The 24,206-nt window shown below is 15.6% G+C and overlaps 4 protein-coding genes across 4 annotated transcripts, besides 42 other annotated features; 3 read left to right on the top strand and 1 right to left on the bottom strand. All coding sequences in view use genetic code 6, as the record gives it.

Moving 5' to 3' along the window:
- Window positions 1-256: 256 nt before the first annotated feature.
- Window positions 257-338: a microsatellite.
- A 514-nt stretch (window positions 339-852) lies between these two features.
- Window positions 853-909: a microsatellite.
- Window positions 865-916: a microsatellite.
- A 303-nt stretch (window positions 917-1,219) lies between these two features.
- Window positions 1,220-1,287: a microsatellite.
- Window positions 1,288-1,419: 132 nt separating this feature from the next.
- Window positions 1,420-1,472: a microsatellite.
- A 693-nt stretch (window positions 1,473-2,165) lies between these two features.
- Window positions 2,166-2,254: a microsatellite.
- A 314-nt stretch (window positions 2,255-2,568) lies between these two features.
- Window positions 2,569-2,600: a microsatellite.
- Window positions 2,601-2,695: 95 nt separating this feature from the next.
- Window positions 2,696-2,755: a microsatellite.
- Window positions 2,756-4,189: 1,434 nt separating this feature from the next.
- Window positions 4,190-4,214: a microsatellite.
- Window positions 4,215-4,518: 304 nt separating this feature from the next.
- Window positions 4,519-4,570: a microsatellite.
- Window positions 4,571-5,028: 458 nt separating this feature from the next.
- On the top strand, window positions 5,029-6,240 carry IMG5_199950 (hypothetical protein; the record flags this gene model as incomplete). The annotated part of the gene is made up of 2 exons (XM_004024044.1): window positions 5,029-5,098; window positions 5,276-6,240. 2 exons carry the CDS (start codon window positions 5,029-5,031, stop codon window positions 6,238-6,240), a joined length of 1,035 nt encoding a protein of 344 aa, XP_004024093.1.
- Window positions 6,241-6,904: 664 nt separating this feature from the next.
- Window positions 6,905-6,981: a microsatellite.
- Window positions 6,936-6,974: a microsatellite.
- A 297-nt stretch (window positions 6,982-7,278) lies between the features above and the next one.
- Window positions 7,279-7,348: a microsatellite.
- Window positions 7,290-7,380: a microsatellite.
- Window positions 7,290-7,392: a microsatellite.
- Window positions 7,294-7,392: a microsatellite.
- Window positions 7,329-7,389: a microsatellite.
- Window positions 7,352-7,391: a microsatellite.
- Window positions 7,393-8,371: 979 nt separating the features above from the next.
- IMG5_199940 (myb domain protein) lies at window positions 8,372-13,509 on the top strand (the record flags this gene model as incomplete). Its single annotated transcript, XM_004024043.1, has 9 exons — window positions 8,372-8,383; window positions 8,722-9,136; window positions 9,971-10,474; window positions 10,543-10,732; window positions 10,783-10,949; window positions 11,147-11,815; window positions 12,026-12,130; window positions 12,352-13,145; window positions 13,192-13,509. 9 exons carry the CDS (start codon window positions 8,372-8,374, stop codon window positions 13,507-13,509), a joined length of 3,174 nt encoding a protein of 1,057 aa, XP_004024092.1.
- Window positions 8,390-8,419: a microsatellite.
- Window positions 8,610-8,689: a microsatellite.
- Window positions 10,481-10,526: a microsatellite.
- Window positions 12,285-12,377: a microsatellite.
- Window positions 12,292-12,371: a microsatellite.
- Window positions 13,510-13,636: 127 nt separating the features above from the next.
- Window positions 13,637-13,684: a microsatellite.
- Window positions 13,644-13,682: a microsatellite.
- Window positions 13,685-13,764: 80 nt separating the features above from the next.
- Window positions 13,765-13,850: a microsatellite.
- A 38-nt stretch (window positions 13,851-13,888) lies between these two features.
- On the top strand, window positions 13,889-15,218 carry IMG5_199930 (protein kinase domain protein; the record flags this gene model as incomplete). The annotated part of the gene is made up of 5 exons (XM_004024042.1): window positions 13,889-13,976; window positions 14,077-14,203; window positions 14,255-14,446; window positions 14,508-14,597; window positions 14,639-15,218. The coding sequence occupies 5 exons, from the start codon at window positions 13,889-13,891 to the stop codon at window positions 15,216-15,218; spliced, it is 1,077 nt and encodes a 358-aa protein (XP_004024091.1).
- Window positions 15,219-15,749: 531 nt separating this feature from the next.
- Window positions 15,750-15,791: a microsatellite.
- A 200-nt stretch (window positions 15,792-15,991) lies between these two features.
- Window positions 15,992-16,031: a microsatellite.
- Window positions 15,992-16,038: a microsatellite.
- Window positions 16,039-16,121: 83 nt separating this feature from the next.
- Window positions 16,122-16,169: a microsatellite.
- A 157-nt stretch (window positions 16,170-16,326) lies between these two features.
- Window positions 16,327-16,395: a microsatellite.
- A 176-nt stretch (window positions 16,396-16,571) lies between these two features.
- Window positions 16,572-16,613: a microsatellite.
- Window positions 16,614-17,631: 1,018 nt separating this feature from the next.
- Window positions 17,632-17,688: a microsatellite.
- A 413-nt stretch (window positions 17,689-18,101) lies between these two features.
- Window positions 18,102-18,156: a microsatellite.
- A 613-nt stretch (window positions 18,157-18,769) lies between these two features.
- Window positions 18,770-18,816: a microsatellite.
- Window positions 18,817-19,099: 283 nt separating this feature from the next.
- Window positions 19,100-19,132: a microsatellite.
- Window positions 19,133-20,173: 1,041 nt separating this feature from the next.
- IMG5_199920 (tubulin-tyrosine ligase family protein, putative) lies at window positions 20,174-21,863 on the bottom strand (the record flags this gene model as incomplete). The annotated part of the gene is made up of 3 exons (XM_004024041.1): window positions 20,174-20,471; window positions 20,516-20,673; window positions 20,781-21,863. 3 exons carry the CDS (start codon window positions 21,861-21,863, stop codon window positions 20,174-20,176), a joined length of 1,539 nt encoding a protein of 512 aa, XP_004024090.1.
- Window positions 20,703-20,779: a microsatellite.
- Window positions 21,864-21,916: 53 nt separating the features above from the next.
- Window positions 21,917-21,945: a microsatellite.
- Window positions 21,946-22,018: 73 nt separating this feature from the next.
- Window positions 22,019-22,068: a microsatellite.
- A 1,090-nt stretch (window positions 22,069-23,158) lies between these two features.
- Window positions 23,159-23,216: a microsatellite.
- A 630-nt stretch (window positions 23,217-23,846) lies between these two features.
- Window positions 23,847-23,929: a microsatellite.
- Window positions 23,875-23,921: a microsatellite.
- Window positions 23,930-24,206: the final 277 nt, after the last annotated feature.

The following is a 24,206-nucleotide window of genomic DNA, read 5'->3' as shown; positions in this document are numbered from 1 at the left end:
AACTTATTTTAGAATCATTCCAAATATTTTTATTTTATTATTTATTTTATAAAGCACTAAAACTTTATGGTAAAAGACCTTATTTTTTTTACTCACTTTATTCAAGTGTAGATTTTTAATTTTTCTTTTCATTACTTTTACTATCATTTATAACTTAATCTAATTAGAAATTACTTCCTTTTTCATAATTAAGTATCTTGTTTTCAAATATATTTAAATCTTTAGAATTTCTTAAATAATATAAGAATAAAAAAAAATATATATATATTTATATATATATAAATTATTTAAATATATTATATATATATATATATATTTATATATATATATATATATATTATTTTTTCAGATATCCGTATTTTTTTAATTTATTTAATATAATTTTTAAAAGTCCATAATCTCATGTAATTTATGTTATTTATTCTTATTTTTTTAATTTTATAATTACACATATATTATTATTATTATTTTTTATCCTATATTTTTTATTTATATAAAAAAAATACCTTTAATATCTTAGTTATTCACTATTATTTTTCATTTTTATTATATCTTATATAGGATTATTAACCATTTTTTTTTAAACACTTGATTTATTAGATTATAATTATTTCGCTTCTTTTTTTTGAACAATTAAAAAGATAATTCCATTTACTTTTAAATCAGGTTTTGTTTATTATTATACATTTTTATAATTAAATTATTTGCTAATTATTAATCTAATTTAAATTCAAATTAAGATTCATATTATGCGTTTAGAGTTTTTTCATCAATTAATTATTTATGAAACTACCTAATTATTTCATTATCATTTTAAAATTATAATGTTATATTAGGACATGAAAAATTTTCTTTTATAATTATTAAATAACATATTTTTTATATTAATTACATATTTTTATAAATTAAATTTTTTCTAATTCAAAAGTTATTTCAGCTTAACATTAATCTATGTATTTTGTTTTAGATATAATCCTATTTTGGCCTTAAATATCACAATTAGTTAATTTCTTTAAATTAAATTATATTAATTCTAATTAATTATTGTTCATTTTTTTTGTCAAAGAATTTATTATATTTTATATTATATTATATATATAAATATATTTTTTTTAATTATAAAATTAAAATATTTTAAGCAAAAAAAATAATTTTAAAATATTTGAATATATAAAATATTAGATTTATAGTTTTTATTTGATAAAAATTAAAATATTTAATATAAATATATATATATATATATATATATATATATATATATATATATAATATTAAATATATAGATATTCAATTTACTTTATATTCATATTCATGTAATTATATAATTATTTACATAAAACATATTATAATACAAAAATTAAAAAAAAATTTTATAAATTTATATATAAGCTTATTTTACTCTAAATATAAAAAAATCAAAATTATTTATATAATAAATATTTTTAATGTATAAATAATTATTTATAAATAAAAAAATTATATATTATAGATTTTCCAAAAATAAAAATATAAAGGGAATAATGAAAAAAAGAAAAGTTAATTAAAAAGTAAGAAATAAAAGTTAATTATAATATAATTAATTTATGCATAAATACTTAAAATAAAAATTTATATTATAATTTAATATAATAATAATCATCTTGTGTAAAAAACTCCTCCAAAATTTCTTGAATATCCATTATTAGTTGCTTTTGCATGAAAATCATTGTAAACAAAGTTAAATTTAGTCACCCCTTAATAGCTTTTGATATGTGATTAATTATTTTTTAGTAAATTTAAAGTTTTAAGCTTATATACACTATCCAAAAGTTATTAATTTGTTAAAAAAATTTCTCCATCTTAAACAATATTTTCTACAATATGATTTTTGATTGTAGTTTTTGGAACGGTTTTAGTCCTTTCATCAAAATAAAGTGTTTCACGAAGTTTATTAATTTTTTTTTATTAATTCATAAGATTATTATATGTCGTTTTACCTGGTGAAATTCTCAATTTCTTGTCACTATTGTAGATAGAATTATTATAATTTCTTTCTTTAGAACGTTCTCTTTATTCAATTTCGGCTTATTATTAAGAAACTTTTGCTTATTTATATGTAGTTGTACTCATTTTTATATTTTTTTTTTTTTTTTTATTTAATATTAATTATATTATTAGTGGTTGATTTTATTTTTATTTGAAAATATAAAATAAAAAATTTATATTTAATATATTTATTTTTTTTAAATATTAAAAAAAAAAATTAATAAAATATTTTGATTAATTATAATTATAAAACAAATGAAATAAATAAATAAATATATAAAAATAAAAATAATATTATCAATACTTATTATATTTTCTAAATTATTTTTTAATTGTTTTTTTTATTATAATATAAGAAATTAATTTTTCTATACATTTAATTATTTTTATTTAATTAATATAAAAAAGTTATTTTAGTTATTGAGTTTATTAATTAAAAATTATAAAAACTTAATATTAATTAAAATTATATTATCTAATTTCTTAAAATGATATTCTAAAATATATATTTATAATATTTATCATTTTTTTAATTATAAATTTATCTGTTGTAATCTATTGTAATCTATTGTAATTAAAGAAAAATATAAATTGGAATAAAAATATTAATTATAAATTATTAATTTAAATATTCGATTTAAAATTAATAACTATATAAGTAAGTAAGTTATTATATACTTATTTATTTTATAAATATATTTATATATTTATTTTATTTTCATATATATATATTCTAAAATTTTACCATTTATATTTTTAAAATTGACATGTTTATTATAGAAAATTATAATTTTAATTAATTATAGCATAATATCAATAATCAAATTTATAATATGAAAAAATAAAAAAAAATAAAAAAATATTATTATTAATGTAAATTAATTTTATATATATAAAAAACTATTATTGTCAGAAATAAATAGTTTCAAGTATTAAAACAATAAATAAACAAAAAAAATATAAAACAAAAATATTAATATGTAAATAAGTATAAATAATAAGAAAAGAATAGTTTCATTTTAAAACAAAATTAAATTTCTTATTCGTAATTTAATTGTCATTAACATTAAAAGTATTTTCTGACATAATAATATTATTTTAATTATCAAATAAAATTACAGTTGAGCTTCTAGTTCCTTTATAACTTCCTTATAAAAAAGAATAATAAGGAGTAAGAAAAATAGAAGACTTAGACAAAAAAAATAACGATTCATAATATTAATTTTTATTTTAAGCAAATTAATGAATTTATTTTACTAAATCTTCCTTCGAAACCTAATTTTCATATTCTTTTTACTCAAAATAACAATCAATTATACTTTTAAATATTTTTAGCCCTTCTTTTTATTTATTTAAAGGATGCTAAATATCCCTTAAATTGCAAAAAGTATAATACCCATCTTCTAATTACTGAGGAGGATTTTATTCCATATTAGATTAAAATATAAACTCCATAGTTTTAAGATTTCCAAGTAGCAAGTTAAATGGTTTATATTATTAATATACATTTTATATTTATTTTGAATATTCATATATTTTTGTATTTCCCTCATCTTTAATTTTCTCTTAGAAATCACTAGAAATAAAATTTTCGATTAATTTGCCTCTTGATATATATTTATTCGACAATTCATTTTTTATCTTTAATTTTACTAAAAGTTCATAAAAAGCAGTAAGTAAGTCATTCCTATTAGTCAAAAATGATATATTATAATTTTATATATTTAATCCAATCCATGTTCCTTTATCTTTTATATCTCGACCTCCATATATATTTATGTCGTTATCAAACTTGTCTAATTATAATGTCGGACGGGAAAAATTTTCGTCTCGGTTGCGGACTACAATAAATCTTATTTTAGCATTTTAATCCCTATTTATATAAAAAAATGTAGTGCACATTCTTCTGGTAATTTATTGCTTATTTTTTTGGTTTTTTTATTTTTATTTTTCAATATATAAATTATTATATTTAAAAAATTAAAAAATAATTAAAGAAAAATATATTAATTATTAAATTAAAATAATTTAAATATGTTTTAAAATTTTCATTTTTTTTAAAAAAAAACATTAATTAAAAAAATTAAAAATATCATCAAAAGGATAATGTTTTCGTAAATAAAATTTTAATATATGATAAAATTATAAATTATAAAAATATTATTATATATATATATATATATATATATTAATATTTAATTTTATAAATAATATTAATATGTATATTTGTTTAATTTTTATTCTATTTTTTAGACATGAATTGTACTTAACTATAATAATATTAGATATAAAAAATAAATTAATTTATTACTTATTTATATGAACATTTTTTAATTATATTTATTAAAAATATAAAAATTAAATTATATAAGTAATTTAAATATTTTTTTTTATTAATAAAATATTTTTAACAGATTAGAAATAAATATTATATAAATAAAAAATAATTTATAAATTTTAACATTAAAAAACTATACATTAAAAAAAATATTGATAAAAAAAAATTATAATATAAAATAAAAACAAATTTATATATATATAAATATTATACTTGTTTTTTTTTTATAAATAGTTAAAAAAAAAAAAAAGGAACTACAAATTCATCTAAAAAAAAGAAAAAATAAACATAACATAAATATAAAAGCATATTTGAACATAATCTTAAATGAACCAAAAAAACTAAGAAAACATCTAAATGGACATTGAATGCGAAATCTAAATTCAATCAAAAACTCAACTATTTGAAAGTCAGCTAGATTAATAACAGTAAAAATACTAAACGAATAAATACAATAACCCTCAATCTCTCTAATATATAAATGAATAAGAAATAGAAGAAACAAACATATAATTAAAATCAAAATCATTTTAATAGAGTCCTTCTTTAGTTTCTTAATTTAACAGTTAATCTTATAATTCAGCTAGTTCTACAAATTAAAAAAAATAAAATATTCTGATAGATACATTCCAAATCGTGTCCCTTCTAATATATATGATTTATTTATGAATGAAAATACACTCGAAAACACCGAATTAACTGAATAAACTGAAATAAACCCTCGAGACTAGTAAAGTGCGTAACTTTACTCAAATTTACTCTAATAATAAATTTTAGGAGACTATTAAAAACACATATTAAATTCTCATTATTAAGGACCTATTTTAAAAGAGCATAATTATTTTAATAATATAAATATTCTCTATAACGGCGAATTAAATAATTTCAACGGAAATACTTAAATAATGAAAGAACCAAAAAAATTATTTACATACGGTCATAAAAACTACCCTAATTAATTAAAAACCCAAAAAAATAATAATAATAACATATAATAATTAATATTAAAACCATCCGAAAATGAAATTGAACGTAAAATAACTAAATAACCCTATAAAATACTAGAATCTTAAAATCTCCAAGATGATTTCTATCTTAACCTACTAGATTGGTCTCCCTAAAACTACCTCGCAGTAGGACTAAAAAATGAAGTTTTTATATGGTCCGGCTGTACTTCTACTATAACTTAATTATGCAATCTTGGCCTTTCAGATATAGTAAGTTCGGTTTCTTGGAGTTAGAGAAGTAATCATATAGCAATAGGTGATTCTTTAGGTAATATAAGATTATATGACACTGCAAAACATAAGTTAGTTTAAATTATGCCAGGACATTAATCTAGGGTTGGCAGTATTTCATGGAATGGAACACTTATAGCCTCCGGATCGAGAGATAGGAATATTTTAGTGAGAGACACAAGGGATGGAAAGAATAACATCATTTAAAAATACGTGGGACATAAGCAAGAAATATGTGGTCTAAAATGGTCTTTTGATGAACAATTATTAGCTTCGGGAGGAAATGACAATAAACTAATACTCTGGAGTCTAAAAAAATAAGGAGAATTATCTAAATTCTCGTAACATTCAGCAGCTGTAAAAGCCATAGGCTTCTCTCCACATTAACATAATATACTTGCCAGTGGAGGGGGTACGGCTGATAGATGTATAAGATTCTGGAATACTCAAACTCTTAAATAAATTGATTATTTAGATACTGGATCTTAAGTTTGTAATTTAATGTTTTCAAAAAATGATAACGAATTAGTGTCTACTCATGGATATAGTCTGAATCAAATTATTGTATGGAAATATCCTTCAATGAAAAAATTTAAACACTAACTGGACATACTTAAAGGGTTCTCTATTTAGCAATGAGCCCTTGTGGGTAGAATATTGTTACAGGAGCAGGAGATGAAACTTTGAGGTTCTGGACTGTATTCGAAAATTCAAAAAATAAATATAGTAATGTAGGATCGTAACTTTTTCCAATAAATATGGATTTAAGATGATTTATTTTCTTTTTCTTTTATTTACTTTTTTTAATACAAAATTAATAAAATATAATTTAATATTCTCTTTTTTTTTATTTACTATGCTTTCTCTACTATTTATATTAAAATAAAAACTTAAAAAATAAACATAATTTATAAATTATGTATATTTATTTTAAAAAATAAATCTTTATTATAGTCAAAATATAAGGGCATTTGTAAAGATAAAAAAATGATAAGTATTTTTTTATTAAAATGTTTAAAATTAATATTTAATTTATTTTATAATTTTAAATATTTATTTTTTAATTTGCTTAACTGTTAATTTAAATTAATTTAAAAAAAATTCTCGTTATTTTACTTAATGTTAATTTATTATTAACTAAAATAATTAAAAAAAAAAAAAAATATTAATAATGAAATAATAATTATATATTAATTAGAAATTATTCTAAAAAACATAAATAGTATTATATAAAAAAAATTATTACATATTTTTCTTAAATATTAAATTAAATTATAATCACAATTTTTAAATTTGTATATATTTTTTTTTTAAATAATTAATACAATTTAATGAATATATTTTATTAATATTAAATAAAATTTATAAATATTTTTTATTTTCAGGTTTAAAATAAAAAAAAAATATTATATAAAACGAATATATTAAAAAATTTGAATAAATAAACTTTAAAAATAAAAAATATTTTATATTTTATATATAAAAAAAAGAAAAATTTATTATGTAAAAAAGAAAATATATGTATTAAATATTTAAAAAAAATATTTTTAATTAAAAAAAAAAAAAAAAATAATTTATTATGAACAAAATGAAGGATATTAATATTAATATTTTAATATGTAAAAAAACATAAATTTTAAAAAAATACAATTGATTATTAAATATAATATTTAATTTAATAATTTTGATTAAATATATAAAAATAAATATATTAAATAATAATAAAATAAATTTATATAAATATAATTAAATATATTTAAATATATATTTAAATTAATTTATATATATATACTTATTTTTCAGAATTTTTTATTTATTTTTTTAGTATATATAATATGAGTTATATGATTTAATTAGATATATTTATTTTATAAGAAATAAAAATATATGTTGATATAAAATACTGTAATATATTTTTATTATGAAATATTTTTAATTTTTTTATATTCTTATAATTTAATAGCAATTAATAAAATTTTTGAAAAAATATGAAAATAGTAAATAAATATTAGTTAAATTTATTAAAAAAAAAATTTTTTTGTTACTTAATTTTTTATAATCATTATATTTTTTTTATAAAAAAAATACTCCATCATTATTTTTTATAAATTAATAAAAAAGCGGGAATAATTATATAATTTTTTTATATACAAATATATTTCCACTTTATTTTTATTGTATTTTTTTAAAAAATATAAATCACATTAATATCATGTATTTTTTTAATTTAATTTTAAATATTTTCTTTTTTTAAAAAAGTAAATAAATAAATATATATTATTAGCTATTATTTACAAAAAAATAAAATATTTTTACATATAAACAATAAATATTTAAATAAATGTAAGAACCTTAGAAAAACGAAACATCATTAAAAGATATAAATTTTTAAAAGCAAAATAAGTCTAATACAAACAGTACGGAATAATCTGAAATAGTTATAGAGAGAAAATACCAAACTCGTCAAAAAAAGCAATAATATAATTTAAATGATGAAGAAATAGAACTTTAATTATAAAAAGCTGAACTAAAATACTCTTAATATAAAGAAGAAGATAAATAAGAATTGCTCTAATATGGTTATTATTAAAAATAAATAGACTAAATAATTTCACGACGAAAGAAAAACGATAATGAATATGAATATTTAGTTAAGTATTAAAATTATTCATACTTGCATTGTGAATGGATTTCAGAAAAAGACATAGTAGGCTAAAATAGAGGATTTAAAATTAAATTTAATAAATTTATAAAAGATTTTGAAAATTAAATGAAAGAAAAAGTAAAAAAAAAAAAACATTTAAAAAAAAAATTTAAATATATATATATAAAAATTTATATGATGTTTTTTTGTTTTTATATAATTTATTAATAAACATTTATTCAAAAAAAAATATAAAAATTACATTCATTTTACTGTCCTTTTTATTTTTGTTAATTAAGTTATATAATAAAAAAATAACAGAAAAAATAAAAAAACAACAAAGAAAGTATTGTTTTTTTAAAAAATATATATATATATATATATATATATATATATATATATATAATATACATATTAATATATATACCTATATAAATATATATACTTTACATTTTTACTTTTATTTTAATATTTAGATATAAGATATTCATCAAGAAGAAGAATAATAAATTTATTTTGATTTATCATATATAGAAGTTGATAGAATTATTTATTCTAATGAATTGTTTCCAATCATTCACCCCAAAAAATCTAATGAAATAAAAGGAAAATGGAGTGAAAATATGGTTATTTTTATATAAAAATTACTTAATTTTTCTAAAGATGAAGAACATTATGGACTAGCTTTTATGGAACCTGTTAATCCTGAAAAAGATGGAGTTCCTGATTATAATGATATAATTTAAAATCCTATTGATTTCGGTACTGTTATTAATAGAGTTTATTTGGACTTTTACTAAAATTTTAATGATATCTTATAAGACATAGGATAAGTTTTTAAAAATTGTAGAATTTATCACTAAGATCCCAATTCGTATATCAGAATTTAATGTGATACATTAAGAGAAGTATTAATGATAAAAAAAAACAAATATATATAGAATATATTTATATATATATATTTACTATATAAAAAGTGCGCTATTGCCTTATATAAATAATGGCATGAAATTGAAACTAAAAAATATAATTTACTAAAGTCTTAATTTGAAAATAGTTAAAATTATTAATAATAAACTGAAAAAATTAAAATCGAAGGCAATGTAAAAATAGAAATTGAAATCGATGAAAATAATAAATAAAATTAGGAAATAAATTAATTTATTTAACAGTAAATAAATTCAATAAATAACCGCAGAAAAAAAGGTATTTTAATACCTTTAACCCTTTAAGAAATCGAAAAATACAATCCGCATGCTTTTTCCTATGATTGGTTAAAAGATAATGATGACCAACAAATGCATAAATACGTGTTTATATATTTATCTAATTAAGAATTACAAAGTCTATTTTTCGTAAAAGAAATCGATAGGTTATATCTAGTTAAATGGAAATCGCTTTCCTATTTAGAAAGTACATGGGAATATGAAAGTTAATTCCAAAATCCCTAAAAAATAAATGAATTTCGTTAAAATAATCGGGCAATAGATAAAGAATCAAGAGAAACACTTGTCTAATAATTAAATATACACCAAACACTATTAGAATTAGAAGAAGACAGTGCAAATGTCCGAAAAGCTAAAAAACTTACTCATTAAGCAATAATAGATATGAAAAATTAACTTTATTTCTATAATATTAAACAAAAGAAATAACTACATTAATATAATTAAAAAAATTAACCTATATATAAATAAAGAAAACTACTAAGAAATTATCAATTAGACTCTTTAAATTGGCTCATAGAGTCCTGGTATAATAAAAGAAACGTAATTTTGGCCGATGAAATGGGTTTGGGGAAAACAATTTAAAGTATTTCTTTTATTAATCATTTATATACTTTTGAAAATGTAAGAGGACCTTTTCTTATTATTGCGCCTTTGAGTACTCTTTAACATTGGAAAAGAACAGTTGATGAATGGACTAATTTAAATGCGCTTTTATATTAAGATGAAAAAGGATAGGATGGGAGAAATTTTTGTGTAAACTACGAGTCTTTCTATATTGATATTTCCACTAAAGGAAACTTTGTCTTTTCATAAGAAATATATAAGTTCTAAGTACTTATTACATCTAATTAGATTTTTATGAGTGATCTTAATAATTTCATTTTGGATATTCCCTTTTAGTTTATTGTGGTTGATGAAGCACATAAATTGAAAAATTCAGAAGCTAAATTTCTTTAAAATTTAAAAAAAATGCCATGCAAAAGAGTATTATTATTAACTGGTATTTTATATATATATATATATATATATATATATATATATATATATATATAATTTTTATTTTTTTAGGTACCCCTATTTAAAATAATACTGAAGAATTATGGACCTTATTAAATTACATAGAACCTTAAAAATTCTCTTCTTTAAAAGAATTCAAAATGAATTTTGGCGATTTATAAACTGAAGAATAAGTCAATAACCTCCAATAAACTATAAAACCATATTTACTTCGTAGAATGAAAGAAGATGTAGAAAACAGGTAATTAACTATTTAATAATAGTATATAAAATATAAAAATAAATATATAGTATCCCACCATTATAAGAAACAATAATAGATATAGAAATGACAACAATATAAAAAACAATATATAGAGCTATATATGAAAAAAACAAAGGGATGTTAAAAAAATAATTTTCATCACTAGTAATGGGTGCATCTTTAAATAATCTCGAAATGTAATTAAGAAAATGTTGTAATCATCCATTTTTAATAAAAGAAATTGAGTAGGAATTAACTTTAGATTGCGAAAATGATTAATAAAAAAAATTCGAAAAAATAATTTAAACTTCGGGAAAATTTATACTTTTAGACAAATTAATATAAAAATATAAATCAGAAAATAAAAAATACTCATCTTTTCGTAATTTGTACATATTTTAACCCTTATAGAATTCTATTTGAAATAAAAATTAATAAAATACGAAAAAATTGACGGTTCAATTAAATCCAAAGAAAGATAAAATTCAATTGACCGATTTAACGATTTGACCAAAAATATTCACGTTTTTCTTCTCTCAACTAAAGCCGGAGGCCTTGGAATTAATTTAACATCAGCTTCAATAGTAATTATTTTTGATTCTGACTGGAATCCACAGAATGATGTTCAAGCGACTGCTAGAGCACATAGAATTGGTCAAACATAGGAAGTTTAAGTCTATAGATTTATTACTAAGAAGACTTATGAAGCAGAAATGTTCGAGAGAGCTTCTAAAAAGCTTGGAATTGACCAGGCAGTATTTATGGGAGGTGAATTTAAAAGAAATAATGGTGAAAATAACAATAATAAAAAAATGGAAAAAGAATAAATTGAAACATTACTAAAAAAGGGAATAATCGGACTCCTAAATGAAGAAGAAGAAATAAAAAAATCAAACGATTTTTTCCAAGATGATATAGAATAAATTTTATAAAAAAATAGTAGAATTGCCCAATATTCAATAATTAATGGAAATTATACATTCCAAAAAAGCTCTTTTATAGCTAACAAAGGAGACTCTGATTTAAATATTGATGACCCTAATTTCTGGAATAAAGTTTTAAAAGATTAGGAGAGTAAAAGTCTTTAATTATTAAAAGAATTTAATTTATTTGGAAATAATTAGGAATTATAAACAAATTATTTCCTCAAAGTATGTGAATTTATATATGAAATTATTAATAGCAAATTAAATTAGACAAATTATAATGCTGATGATGAAAATAATATTAAAAATATACTCGAAAAAATATCTATTAGTAAAGATTTTGATATTAAATATAAAAACTTAGCTTTAGATTTCTCAGAAAAAATCAATAAACCTTCTAGAAGATTTAAAAAGATCACACTTTAAGATTTATTAGAAGGAAATAATAATACTAATATTTAATCTAATAGTAATTTAATATACAATAATATATATTTAATTTATTTTATTTTTTATTAGTAAAATAATTAATTGAAGAAGATGATGATAAAAATGACGATCTTTTTTATGAGAATGATTAAAACTCAGATTCTGATGATGAAGATGTTTAAATTGAGAAATTAAAAAATTATAAAAAATAAAAAAACACTAATAAAAATAATAAATAAAAAAAATAAAACAAAAATAAAGACTAATAATAATAAAAATAATAATAAGATATATATAAAAAATTATGTTCTCTATGTGAATAACCTAAATGTACTTTTTTTTGTTAATCTTTTTGTAAAAGAAGTTTCCATGAATAATGTAAAGAAACAATAGAACAAAAATAAAATTTAAAAGAAAAAGCAGATATTTATTACCCTAAAGAGTTAAATTTTGAAGACCTATAATTATAATAAATGACTAATAACAAATATATATGTATAGATTGTTAAGGAAATATGGTTATATGCTTTATTTGTAAAAATTATGGAATTTATAATAATAATTAAAAATTAAAGAAATAAAAAAATGACTCTGTAAATAAATGCTCTACTGCAAATTGTAACAAATACTATCATTTAAATTGTATTAAAAATGCTCCTTTATTTAAATTTATTGATTCGAATAATAAAAGATTTAGATGTTCTTTACATTATTGTGCTTCATGTACTTAATCTGGAGATTCTAAAGTAATTTCTTAATGTATTAAATGCCCTAAGGCTTACCATTTAGGTTGTTTAAATGGTGAGAAAATTAAAAAAATAAGCAAAAAATAAATGATTTGTGAATAACATAACAATTAAATTAATTTAAAAAGAAATCCTACTAAAGAAAAAAACATGAAATAAAAATAAACAATTTCTAAAAAAAAACTCTAAAAAATCAAAGCTAAAGAAAATGCTAAAATAGAAATTTTATAAAAAGAAAAAAGCTTACTCCCATATTAATATTTTTCTATACCTTCTTAAAAAGAATTTGATTATTTAAAATATACTAAAGTAATGAATTAAATATATATATTTATATTTTTTTAAAAAAAAATAGGATTGGTGTAGATATTGTGGGGCTAGATTTTCAAGTAATTTTACTAAAGGTCCTTGGGGACCTAGAACTTTATGTACAGTTCATTATATTGCTTGGAATTAGAAAAAAAAATTAGATTTAAGAAAATATAAAGAAATACCTTTATAGCCTATTAATCCAGACGATCTTACTGAATTATCATTTATTAATAGGCTTAAAATTAAATATTAAAATTTCGATTTTAAATTGGAATTAGAAAAAATGATAAATAATAACTTATTTTTAGTTGAAAATTAAATACAGGAAAATATAAATGTTGAAAATATTATAACTTAATGATTTTTTTATTTTAATTTTCATATTTTATAAATATATATAATATTATTAAAAATTTTGATTTTTATTATATTCTTATTTAATAATAAATAATTTTTTATTTTAGCTTTATAAATTAAAATATATTTATATATTACTTATTTTTAAAAAAATATATTTATTTTAAATAAAAATATTAAAGAAAACTTTTTACAAATATAATATATTACATTTTATTAATTTACAAAAAAAATAAATATAATTATATTAATTATTGGAATAATATATATAAATGTATAATAATATAATTAATAAAAATTAAATATATATATATATATATACATATATTTTTATATTAATATATACATATAAAATAATATCATCTATTTATATAGTAATTATAATGAACAAATACGATGTAATCGGAATCGTCGGAGAAGGTGCATATGGAGTAGTTTTAAAATGTAAAAACAAAGAAAATGGAGAAATCGGTATATATAATAAAAAAAAAAAGTATATATAATAAAATATAAATATTTGTATCAATATAATTGAAATAAATATATATAATATTTATTTTAATTATATTAGTTGCTATTAAAAAATTTAAGGAATCTGATGAAGACGAAATAATTTAAAAAACAATTTTAAGAGAAGTTAAAATATTAAGAATGTTAAAACATGAAAACATAGTTTAATTAAAAGAAGCTTTTAAACGGTTTTTTATTTTCAAAAGAAAATATTAAAAAATAATAAAAAAAAAAAATAGAAAAGGAAAATATTATTTGGTATTCGAATATTTAGAAAAAAACCTTCTTTAAGTTATTGAAGAAAAACCAAATGGTTTAGAACCTGAATTAATATAAAAAATAATTTATTAATTATGTAAATCAATTTAATATTGTAATTCTTTAGAAATAATACATAGAGACATAAAACCCGAAAATTTATTAATAAATCCGTAAAAAATAAAAACATTAAATCTTATTAAATAAAAAATAAAATTGAAATTAAAAAAAAAGAGACGGAACATTAAAATTATGTGATTTTGGATTTGCAAGAGTAATTTCTTCAAAAAATGTAAATTTAACAGATTATGTAGCCACTAGATGGTAATTTTTTATATTTTATTTTAAAATAAATAAATTAAAAGGTATAGAGCTCCTGAACTTTTATTGGGTTTAAATAATTATGGAAAACCAGTAGATATGTGGGCTGTAGGATGTATTATGTGCGAATTAACTGATGGTTAACCTTTATTTCCCGGAGAAAGCGAAATCGATTAATTACTTATTATTTAGAAAATTTAAGGTGCTTTAACAAGTGAATAATAAGAATCTTTTTAAAAAAATCCAAGATTTTTAGGAATAAAACTTCCAGATATTGAAAAATCAGAAATTTTAGAAAATAGGTATTTAGGCAAAATGTCGAAAAAAGCTTTTAGTTTTGTAAAAGAATTATTAAAAATAGACCCTGATAAAAGAATTACTGCAAGTTAGGCTATTTAACATTATTATTTTGAGAATTTAAAAGAAAAAGAATTTAATAATATTCCTAAATATAATAATAACAATAATATATAAGTTGAAAGAATAGATTCAGCATCAAAAATAGTTAAATAATATAAAATATATATTTTAAAATATATAGGGATTTTATATAAAATCAAAAGAAATAAGTTAAATTAATAAATAAAATACGATAATAATAAAATAATAGAATACAAATAATGATTTATAGTGTAAAAAAATAAAAAATAAATATTTTATTATTTTTAATTTAGTTTAAAGATAAAATAATTTCATAAAAAATAAAAATAAATTTGGAAAAAATACAAGTAATGAAAATAAGCATATTAATAATAAAAATGATATTATATAAAAAACACTTCTATAAATAAAATCTGTAAAAAAAAAAAAAAAAAAAATATTATATATATTAGAATTGAGCTTTACTAATATTCCAGAAAATTATATTAAATAAAATATTGCTTAAAATTAAATTTATAATTATTAAATTTAAGAAAATTAAAAAAATTAAGAATTAGATGAAACATTATATTAAAAAATTAACTAAGAAAGAATAAAATCTAGAGAAAATTTTGTAAAAAACTAAACAACAACAAAAAATATATTAAAATATAAAAAAAAGATAAATGCTAAAAAAAAAAAATCTATAATACATATTAATTAAGAATATAATAATTAAAATATAGAAACAGAAATGCAAAAAACATAAAATATAATAAAACAATCAAATTGTATTAAAAAAATAAACAAAAAAAATATTAAAAAAATAAATAAAAAGATGAACATAATATTGCTTCAACTAATAATATAATTACAGAAGATGATACAGAAAAAAAGAAATGTCCTTTATTAGTGAAAAAAACAAATTTTAGGGAGTAAATCATTAGAAAAAATAGTATTCATTTAATAATAATAACGAGTAAAAATGTTAACCAGATTAAAATTAGTCTATATAATATTCGAGAGTTATTTTAAAAATATATATATATATATATATATATATTTAATTATATATATTATTTATTAACTTTTCTATAAAAAAAGTAATAAAATAGGGCTAATAGTAAATCTAAATTTTGCAAAAATATTTTATATGCGTAAAATAAAAATTAAATAAGTTATACTTAAATGAATTAATAATTATATTATAATGAAAAATATGATTAAGACCATAAAATATTAGATTAACTTTAGATAATTAATAACAATTAACTACATAAAGATAATTTATAAAATAATATTTAATTTCCGAATGTGAAAATTAAATAATAAAATAATAATGGTAATCATAAATTTTATAATATGTATAATTAATATTAAAGAGTAATTAAATAATAAAATAACTAAAAAGAATCTTAAATATAAAATAATAATGAGTAATATAATTATTTAATAAACTTAAATGAATTAAACGAATCTAAATTAAATATTATACAACATAATAATAATACAGTAAATTATAACACAAAAAATTCTCCTTCAGTAAACTCTAAAAATAAATACTGAAAATTTTAATTTATAAAATAAAAAAATATGTACATAAATAAGGTTAAATATTATAATTTTTAATAAAAAAAATATAAATTATATTAAAAAAAAAACTTGTTAATTTTACACAAATATATGTATTTAAAATATCATTTGTTTTTACGAAAATTAATAAAATAAATTTAAATTTAAAGAAAAAATTCAAAATTATTAATTTTTAAAAATATAAAAATTAATTTAAATACTTTTTTATTTTTTATTTTTCTTAAAAAAATATAATTAAAATGGAATAATATTTAGAAAATTTAAAAGAACCAATAAGCTTTTAGGAATTAGAAAAATAATTTCCTCACATTGTTGAAAATTAAATCAAAGAAGTTATAAATTAATTATAAAAAGACGATAAAATGTATTTTTTAATATAAATATAAAATTGACTTAAAAATATAAGAGATTTTTTGATAAAACTAAAATAGAAATATAATTTAAATGTTTTTGAACAAAAAAAGTCTATCAAAATAACTAAGAATTGATTATTTTTTAATAGGTAAGGATAATAATCAAATAATAAGCAAATAAATAGATAATGAGGAATTATAATAAATTAAAGAAGAACTTTTGTAAAAAAGAAAAACTTGCTTTAAAAGAATAAAATAAATTATAAAAGCTTGAAAATAAAAAAGATATAAGAGCTAAATGAAATATAAGTAAAATATTAACTAAAATAAAAATAAAATATAAAAAATTAATATATATTGAATTGTTATTTTATTTTATATATAATTTGATATAAAATATAACTAAATAATTAATTTATTAAAAAGGCAATATTAATTATTTATAAATTTAATAAATTATTATTTTTAAAATATTTTGCTATATATTATATTTATTTTATTTGTGGTATTCAAAATACCTTTTTTAAAGTTTATTTTCCTTATAAAAAATTATAATTAATTTATTTTTAAATACATATATATTTTTTTAATAATAAAAAAACAAATAATTGAATATATCTGTTTATAAAAATATTTTTTAAATTAAAAAAGGAAACTTGTTGTGTAATTTTAGAATATATTTCTAATGTTAAAAAATAGACATTGAAACATACTCTAAAAGAATTTGATTTATAAGAAAAATGAATTTAATTAATAATATAAAAATAAATATAATTATAAATAATAAATTACATATATATTAAAAAATATATATATTTAAGAATTAATATAGTTAATATACAAATATGTTATTTTTTAATTAATATATCTATATATATATATATTTTATTTGAATTATTTTATAGTTTCTTATATACTAATTTCTATTTATTGACTTAAATAATTAAATATAAACTCAAATTCTACCTGTAAATATTTATTCCCACATTTAATTAGTTTGTAAAACAAGTTATTAAAGACATATAAAGCAATTTATGTGTCCTAAAGTAAATTACATCAGGGGTAAGCAATTCTATAAAACGGAAGATAAAAATATAATTAAAAATTAATAATAAAAATAACAATTATTTAAAATAAAATAAAAAAAATTATATAGTATATAAAAAAATTAAAATTATAATATTTATGGACATAAAAATAAATATATATATATATATATATATATATATTATATATATATATATATATATATATATTTTACATCATTGTAAATTTAAGGTAATTGATTATTTAATTACAGATTATTTTGTTATTCTATCTATATATATTAAGGTGGTTTATTTTATACAAAATTTTATTCAATTTAAATACTTTAATTATTTTTTTAATTAAAATCATTTATAACAATTATCTTTTATTAAATAAATTAACATTAATTTATATGATTTTAAAGTCTTTTAAGCTTACCAACCCAATTGCAATTTTTACATATGCAATTAACTTTAAGTTCCTCAATACATTGTTTTATTAAAAAGTTTATATTAAATTTCTTTTAAGTTGTATTTATTCTTTATCTGCAAATTGGGCAAAAATCATATTAATATAATTTTATTGATTTATTAATACATTTTATGCAATATGTGTGTCTATATTAAAAATTAAAAAAAAAAAAAAAATTAAAGTATTTTTATTTAGTTTTTACCCACATATTAAAGTTGTAGGCTAATTAAGTATATTCATACATATGGGGCATTTAAATTTTTATGTTTTAGAACTTTCTATAAATTGAATATTGTTTGTGTTCATTATTATTTATTATAATTTTTTTTTTATTTTCTATATTTATATATTTTTTTTCGATTTAAGAAAATATATATATATATATATATATATATATATATATAAATATATATATAATAATTTTATATAATTACATATAATTATATATTATTATTTTTTATAAAATATTTTAGTATTATAATATTTAAATTGACATTTTACATATTTTTTTATGAATTATTTTTTTATAACTTTAATAGATATACTTTAATTAATATAAATTGTTAAATTTAAATAATAAATATGATATCTATTTAAAATATTTTTTTACAATACTTTTTTTATTTATTTTTAGCAAATTTAATTTTTTTTTTTTTTTTATTATTAATTTTTTTTTAATGTTTTTAATTATTTTTTTAAAAAAATTTTAAAATTGAAAAATTTTTATAAATTTTTATTTTTTATATTTTATTAAATATATTAAAAATTTTAATTAATTTCTAGATTTATATCTTTAATTTATATAAAATTTAATTTATCACTTGAAAATTATTAGAAATATAAAATTATATATATTTAATAAATTTATAAAATTTTTATTAGTCTATATAATTTATTTAGTTACTTTAATAATCAGTAAAGAAATTAAAATATACTTTTTAAATTAATTAAATATGAAAAAAAATGCTTTAAACTTTTCAAAAATTTATTTCATAAATATAAAAACTTAAAAAATAAATAATATAATTTTTTTTTAATTTATCATTTTATAAAATTTACAAAAAAATATTAATTAAATTTCATATACATTAATATCAATCAATTTTATTTATTAAATTATGAAAGATAATTATTATTTAATTTTTAAATTTTAATCTAATTAGAAATATTATTATTATCAGTGTTTTTATCTATATAGCTATCAATGTATTATGTTTCATATATTTTGTCTTTTAACGAATTACCTAGGCAATTATCATCTTATAAGCTATTAGCTCTAAAATTTTTTTTATTAATTTTTTAATTTACTCGCTCTTAATTATCTCTTTTTTTTATTTTATAACAAATTAAATTCTATTATTATTAGAATTTATTTTAATTTAACTAATACTTCTTTATTGAGTATTATTAGTAGTATAATTATTTAATTATTTATTTATTTATACAATTGGTTCCAATTTATTTTTTTAATTATTAAATTATGTTTTCTATGTAAAATCTTTACTTTTAATAATACAAGAATTATGATCTTAATTACGATTCCTTAAACAAGTTTTATAAAATTTTTCATAATTATACTATTAATAATTTTTTATTTATAAATTTTCTTATATTCTATTTTCAACATCCTAATCTTCCTATGAAAAACCTGCCGCTTATAAAAACTATTAATAATTTAGAGGATCTTGAACCGAAGGGAATATACGCTTGAATGCACCCATATTATTTTCCTCATAATCATATATTTCTTTTTATATTTGATTTAATAATTCATCATCTATATCTCCGTTCAAAAAGGAGAATTTTTTTTTAATAAAAGATCTTTTATGTATTTATTATTATACTCTTTCGTTATAATATCTTTTTTTTTATATATATAATTTGTTTGTTAAATAAAATTAATTAAATATACTTTTGTTTTTATTTATTGGAAGTATTTATTAAATTTAATGTATCTATTATTAAATTTCTTTTTATAATAAAATCTAATGGAGAATCAGTAGAAAAAGAAGGTGTATGATTTACTTCTAATAAAAAAGGTTATAAATTTTCATCTATCATAATATCGAATCTAATTTTAATTAAAAAATTTTATAGAAGAAAAAAAAAAAATACCCAAAAATTTCAAAGCACATTTCATTACCATCGTTTCTCTATTAATAAGTTTTTTATAAATTAGAAATATGAGGTTATGCCGAAATTATACTTTTAACAATAATTTATCTGATTTCCATCATTAATAATTCCACATTATGTCCTTATTCTTATAAATGCTTTGTTTTATTTAAAAATAAAATAAACAATATATATTTATATATATATATATATATATATATATATATATATATATATATATATATATATATATATATATATATACTTTAAGAACTGAACTAAAACTTCTTTTATGTCCTATATCATCATGTTAAATAGATTAATTTTATATAAATTTTGGATGTTTTTTATTCAAAGAATAGTTAGTTAAATGTATATTAAGGTTATTTTAATTATTTTTATTTGGTTCTTAATATAAAATAGTTGCAAATCTTGCTAAACCTTCCTAAAAGAGAAATATTTTCAAAGGATTAATATTTTTAATTAAAACATACAGCCTTAAATCAAATTTCAATCCATCAATTAAAAAAGGCTTTTTTATATATTCTTGAATAACAAAATGTTCTTTATTCTATAACTAATCAATTGTATTTGTTAAAAATATACCTTTCCCTTAAGAACAGGCTTCCGGTTTTACAATATAATAGGGCTTTTATTTTAAGGACTAATAGTGAAATCTCTTCAATTATTCATATTATTAAGGTAAAATCCACGTTAGGGGGTAAAAGTTGTAATTTTATGGAAAACTATTTCTCATTTTAAATAAATTTGCGGATAGTAAATTTTTTTTCCCTAACTATTGACTTCCTGGAAAGTGATTTATTTTCTAAAAAGAAAGCATTCTTTTATAATCTTCAATTTATAAATAAGTATCAATCCATTAAAGGTTAAAATTACTTTTTACATTATGATTATATTAAACATCGTATATAAATAAATCCTCACATACATGCTTTACTATATCGTATTTAGTAAATGATAAATCAACAATAATTTTTGGTTATTATTTTATATATCTACGTGTATCTATCATTTCTTTAAATAACATAAAAGGATATTATTATTATATTTATTATTAATTTTAATTTAAAGAATTTATATCATTTTCAGAAGATTCAGTACATTCAGAATATGATGAGAAAATATTATTATTATTTTTTTTTATTATTTTTGAATCCTTTTCATTTTTATTACATGTATTGTCGTTATTTGTAGTAATTGTATTTAATGATTAAGATTAGCTATTTTAGTTATTTTCATCTTCAGATATAGTTTCTTCCGAAAATTTTGTTAACTTTTCCTCATTTGAAGTTAAAGTAGGTGATTTTTAAAATTAAACGATGTCCATTTTAGTTCTTGGAGTTAACATATTATTTTCGATTACATAATCTTTTATATGAGTTTTTTATATTTTTTTTATATTTTTTTTTGAATTTTCGTTTATTTTTATTTCAAATTTATAAGTGCTCATTTTTTTACTTGTTATTATATATAATTTGTATATTTTTTTTTGGTTATTTTTAATTTTTTTTTTTTTAGTAATTTTATTTTTTACATATATACCTTTTTAAAAATATTTTGTTAATTAAATTTTGATTATATATATATATATATATATATTTAATTATTAAAGTTAAATATTTTAAAGTCTAATTTAATTTTTAATAAAAAATAAAATATTAACCAATCAATAAAATATATATTTTTTTTTTTTTTATAAATATTTGTTTAAATATAAAAAATAATTGATATTAATTTTTTTTAAAAAAATTATGAATATATTATTTAATCAATAAATCTTATATAATTTTTTCTTAAATCTGAAAAAAAAAAAAAAAAATTAATTTAAAAATATTAATATGAATTAGGTATTAAATATATAATATAAATTGTTTTAAGGATTTTTTTTTTTTTTATTAAAAAAAAATTAAGCATTTTTTGAATATTTCTTATTTTTTTTATTATTTTATTAATTATTTTTAAAAAATATAAAAAAATTATTAAAAAAAACACAAACAATATAATATAATCCCAATTATATTAAAGTGAATTCTAATTTAAAAAATAAAATTATTATCATTATATATAATTATATCAAACAAAAAAATTATAAATTTAATTAAAAAATTAATAATAATTTAAAATATAATTAAATTAATTGAAATCATAATAAAAAAAATATACTATTAATATAAATATAGACATATATATTAATATAGAATAAAACAAAAAAATTGAAAAATTATTTCACTTTTTGACTAAATGCTAATTACTGATTGTCTTAATTAAAAATTCATACTTTAAGCATTATAATTTTAATAATCATTATTTATTTATTCTTAAAATTATTAATCATCTATTCTTTTTGATAAACATATTGATAAGTTTTATATATAAAAAAATGCGATATTTAAAATTACAAAAATCATTGAAAATGATTTATTAAAATAAATAAAAATTAAAATATTTAAATTATTAATAAAATAACCTTAGACATTAAAATAAATAAATAATTATATTGAAGGTTCAGTAAAAAGTCCAATAATTAATATATTGTTTTATATTGATAATTAAAATATATTATCATATTTACTTAAGCAATTAAAAAATAAAATTTGATATATTCATTAAGTAGGGTTGCTTTATAATTTAAATATAAATTATTTATTAAATAAAATATATATATAATTAAATTAAAATAACATATCAATAATATTTATATAAATATAATTTTTTTTTTATATAAATATTTATTAAATTTTAAAAAAAATTATTTATTTTTATTTATATCATAATTATTTATTTATTTTTACATTTCTATTTTATTCTTCGACATTTTAATCTAAATTGTATTTGCTTTTATTATTTAATAAATTATATTTTTTAATATTATATTACTTTGTACTTTATATTAAAGAATCTTAATCTTCATTATTTTATGGAATAAAATTAAAAGTATAATTATCAATATTTTATTAATTTATATTATTTTCAATATAATTCTAATTATTAATTTCACTTAGCTAACTACTTTTATTATAATTATCATTTTAGTATAAATCCATATTGTTATTCTAATTATCTAAATATTTATAACTATTTAGTTCTACTTATTGAAAGATTCTTTTTCTTACTTTAATCTTATTAATAACTAATATCTTTGCTTCTATCTTAACTTTAACCGTCATCATCTCTATAGTTTTTTAAATTAATTTCTTTTATAAAATTAATTATGAAATTATTAATATTAAAAATTATACCTTTTAAATTTATTTCAGGATGCTTCAATTTAATATGTTATTAAAGTGAACCTTCTATACTTAAAATGAATTATATTATAATAGATATATTTATATAAATATATATATAATTTATATTTATATATATAATTTTATATTTATATATAAATATATAAACTTTAAATATGTATATAAATATAATTATAACACATTATTATTATTATATTTAAATAACAAATATTAACATTTTTAATTTTATTTTATTAAATTTATATAAATATATTTTATAAAGATATATATTACTTTTTTTAAATTTTTAATTTTTTTTTATATTATATAAATTTTATAAATATCCTTCTTTAATTATTAAAAATATTTTATTTTTTTTCTAATTTGATTTTATAATAAAAATATTGAAAAAATATATTCATTTTATTTATAATTAATTTTAA

Source organism: Ichthyophthirius multifiliis, assembly GCF_000220395.1.
Source record: "Ichthyophthirius multifiliis unplaced genomic scaffold scaff_1120509251419, whole genome shotgun sequence".
Lineage (NCBI taxonomy): Eukaryota > Ciliophora > Oligohymenophorea > Hymenostomatida > Ichthyophthirius > Ichthyophthirius multifiliis.
This window is presented reverse-complemented; position numbering and strand designations above follow the sequence as displayed.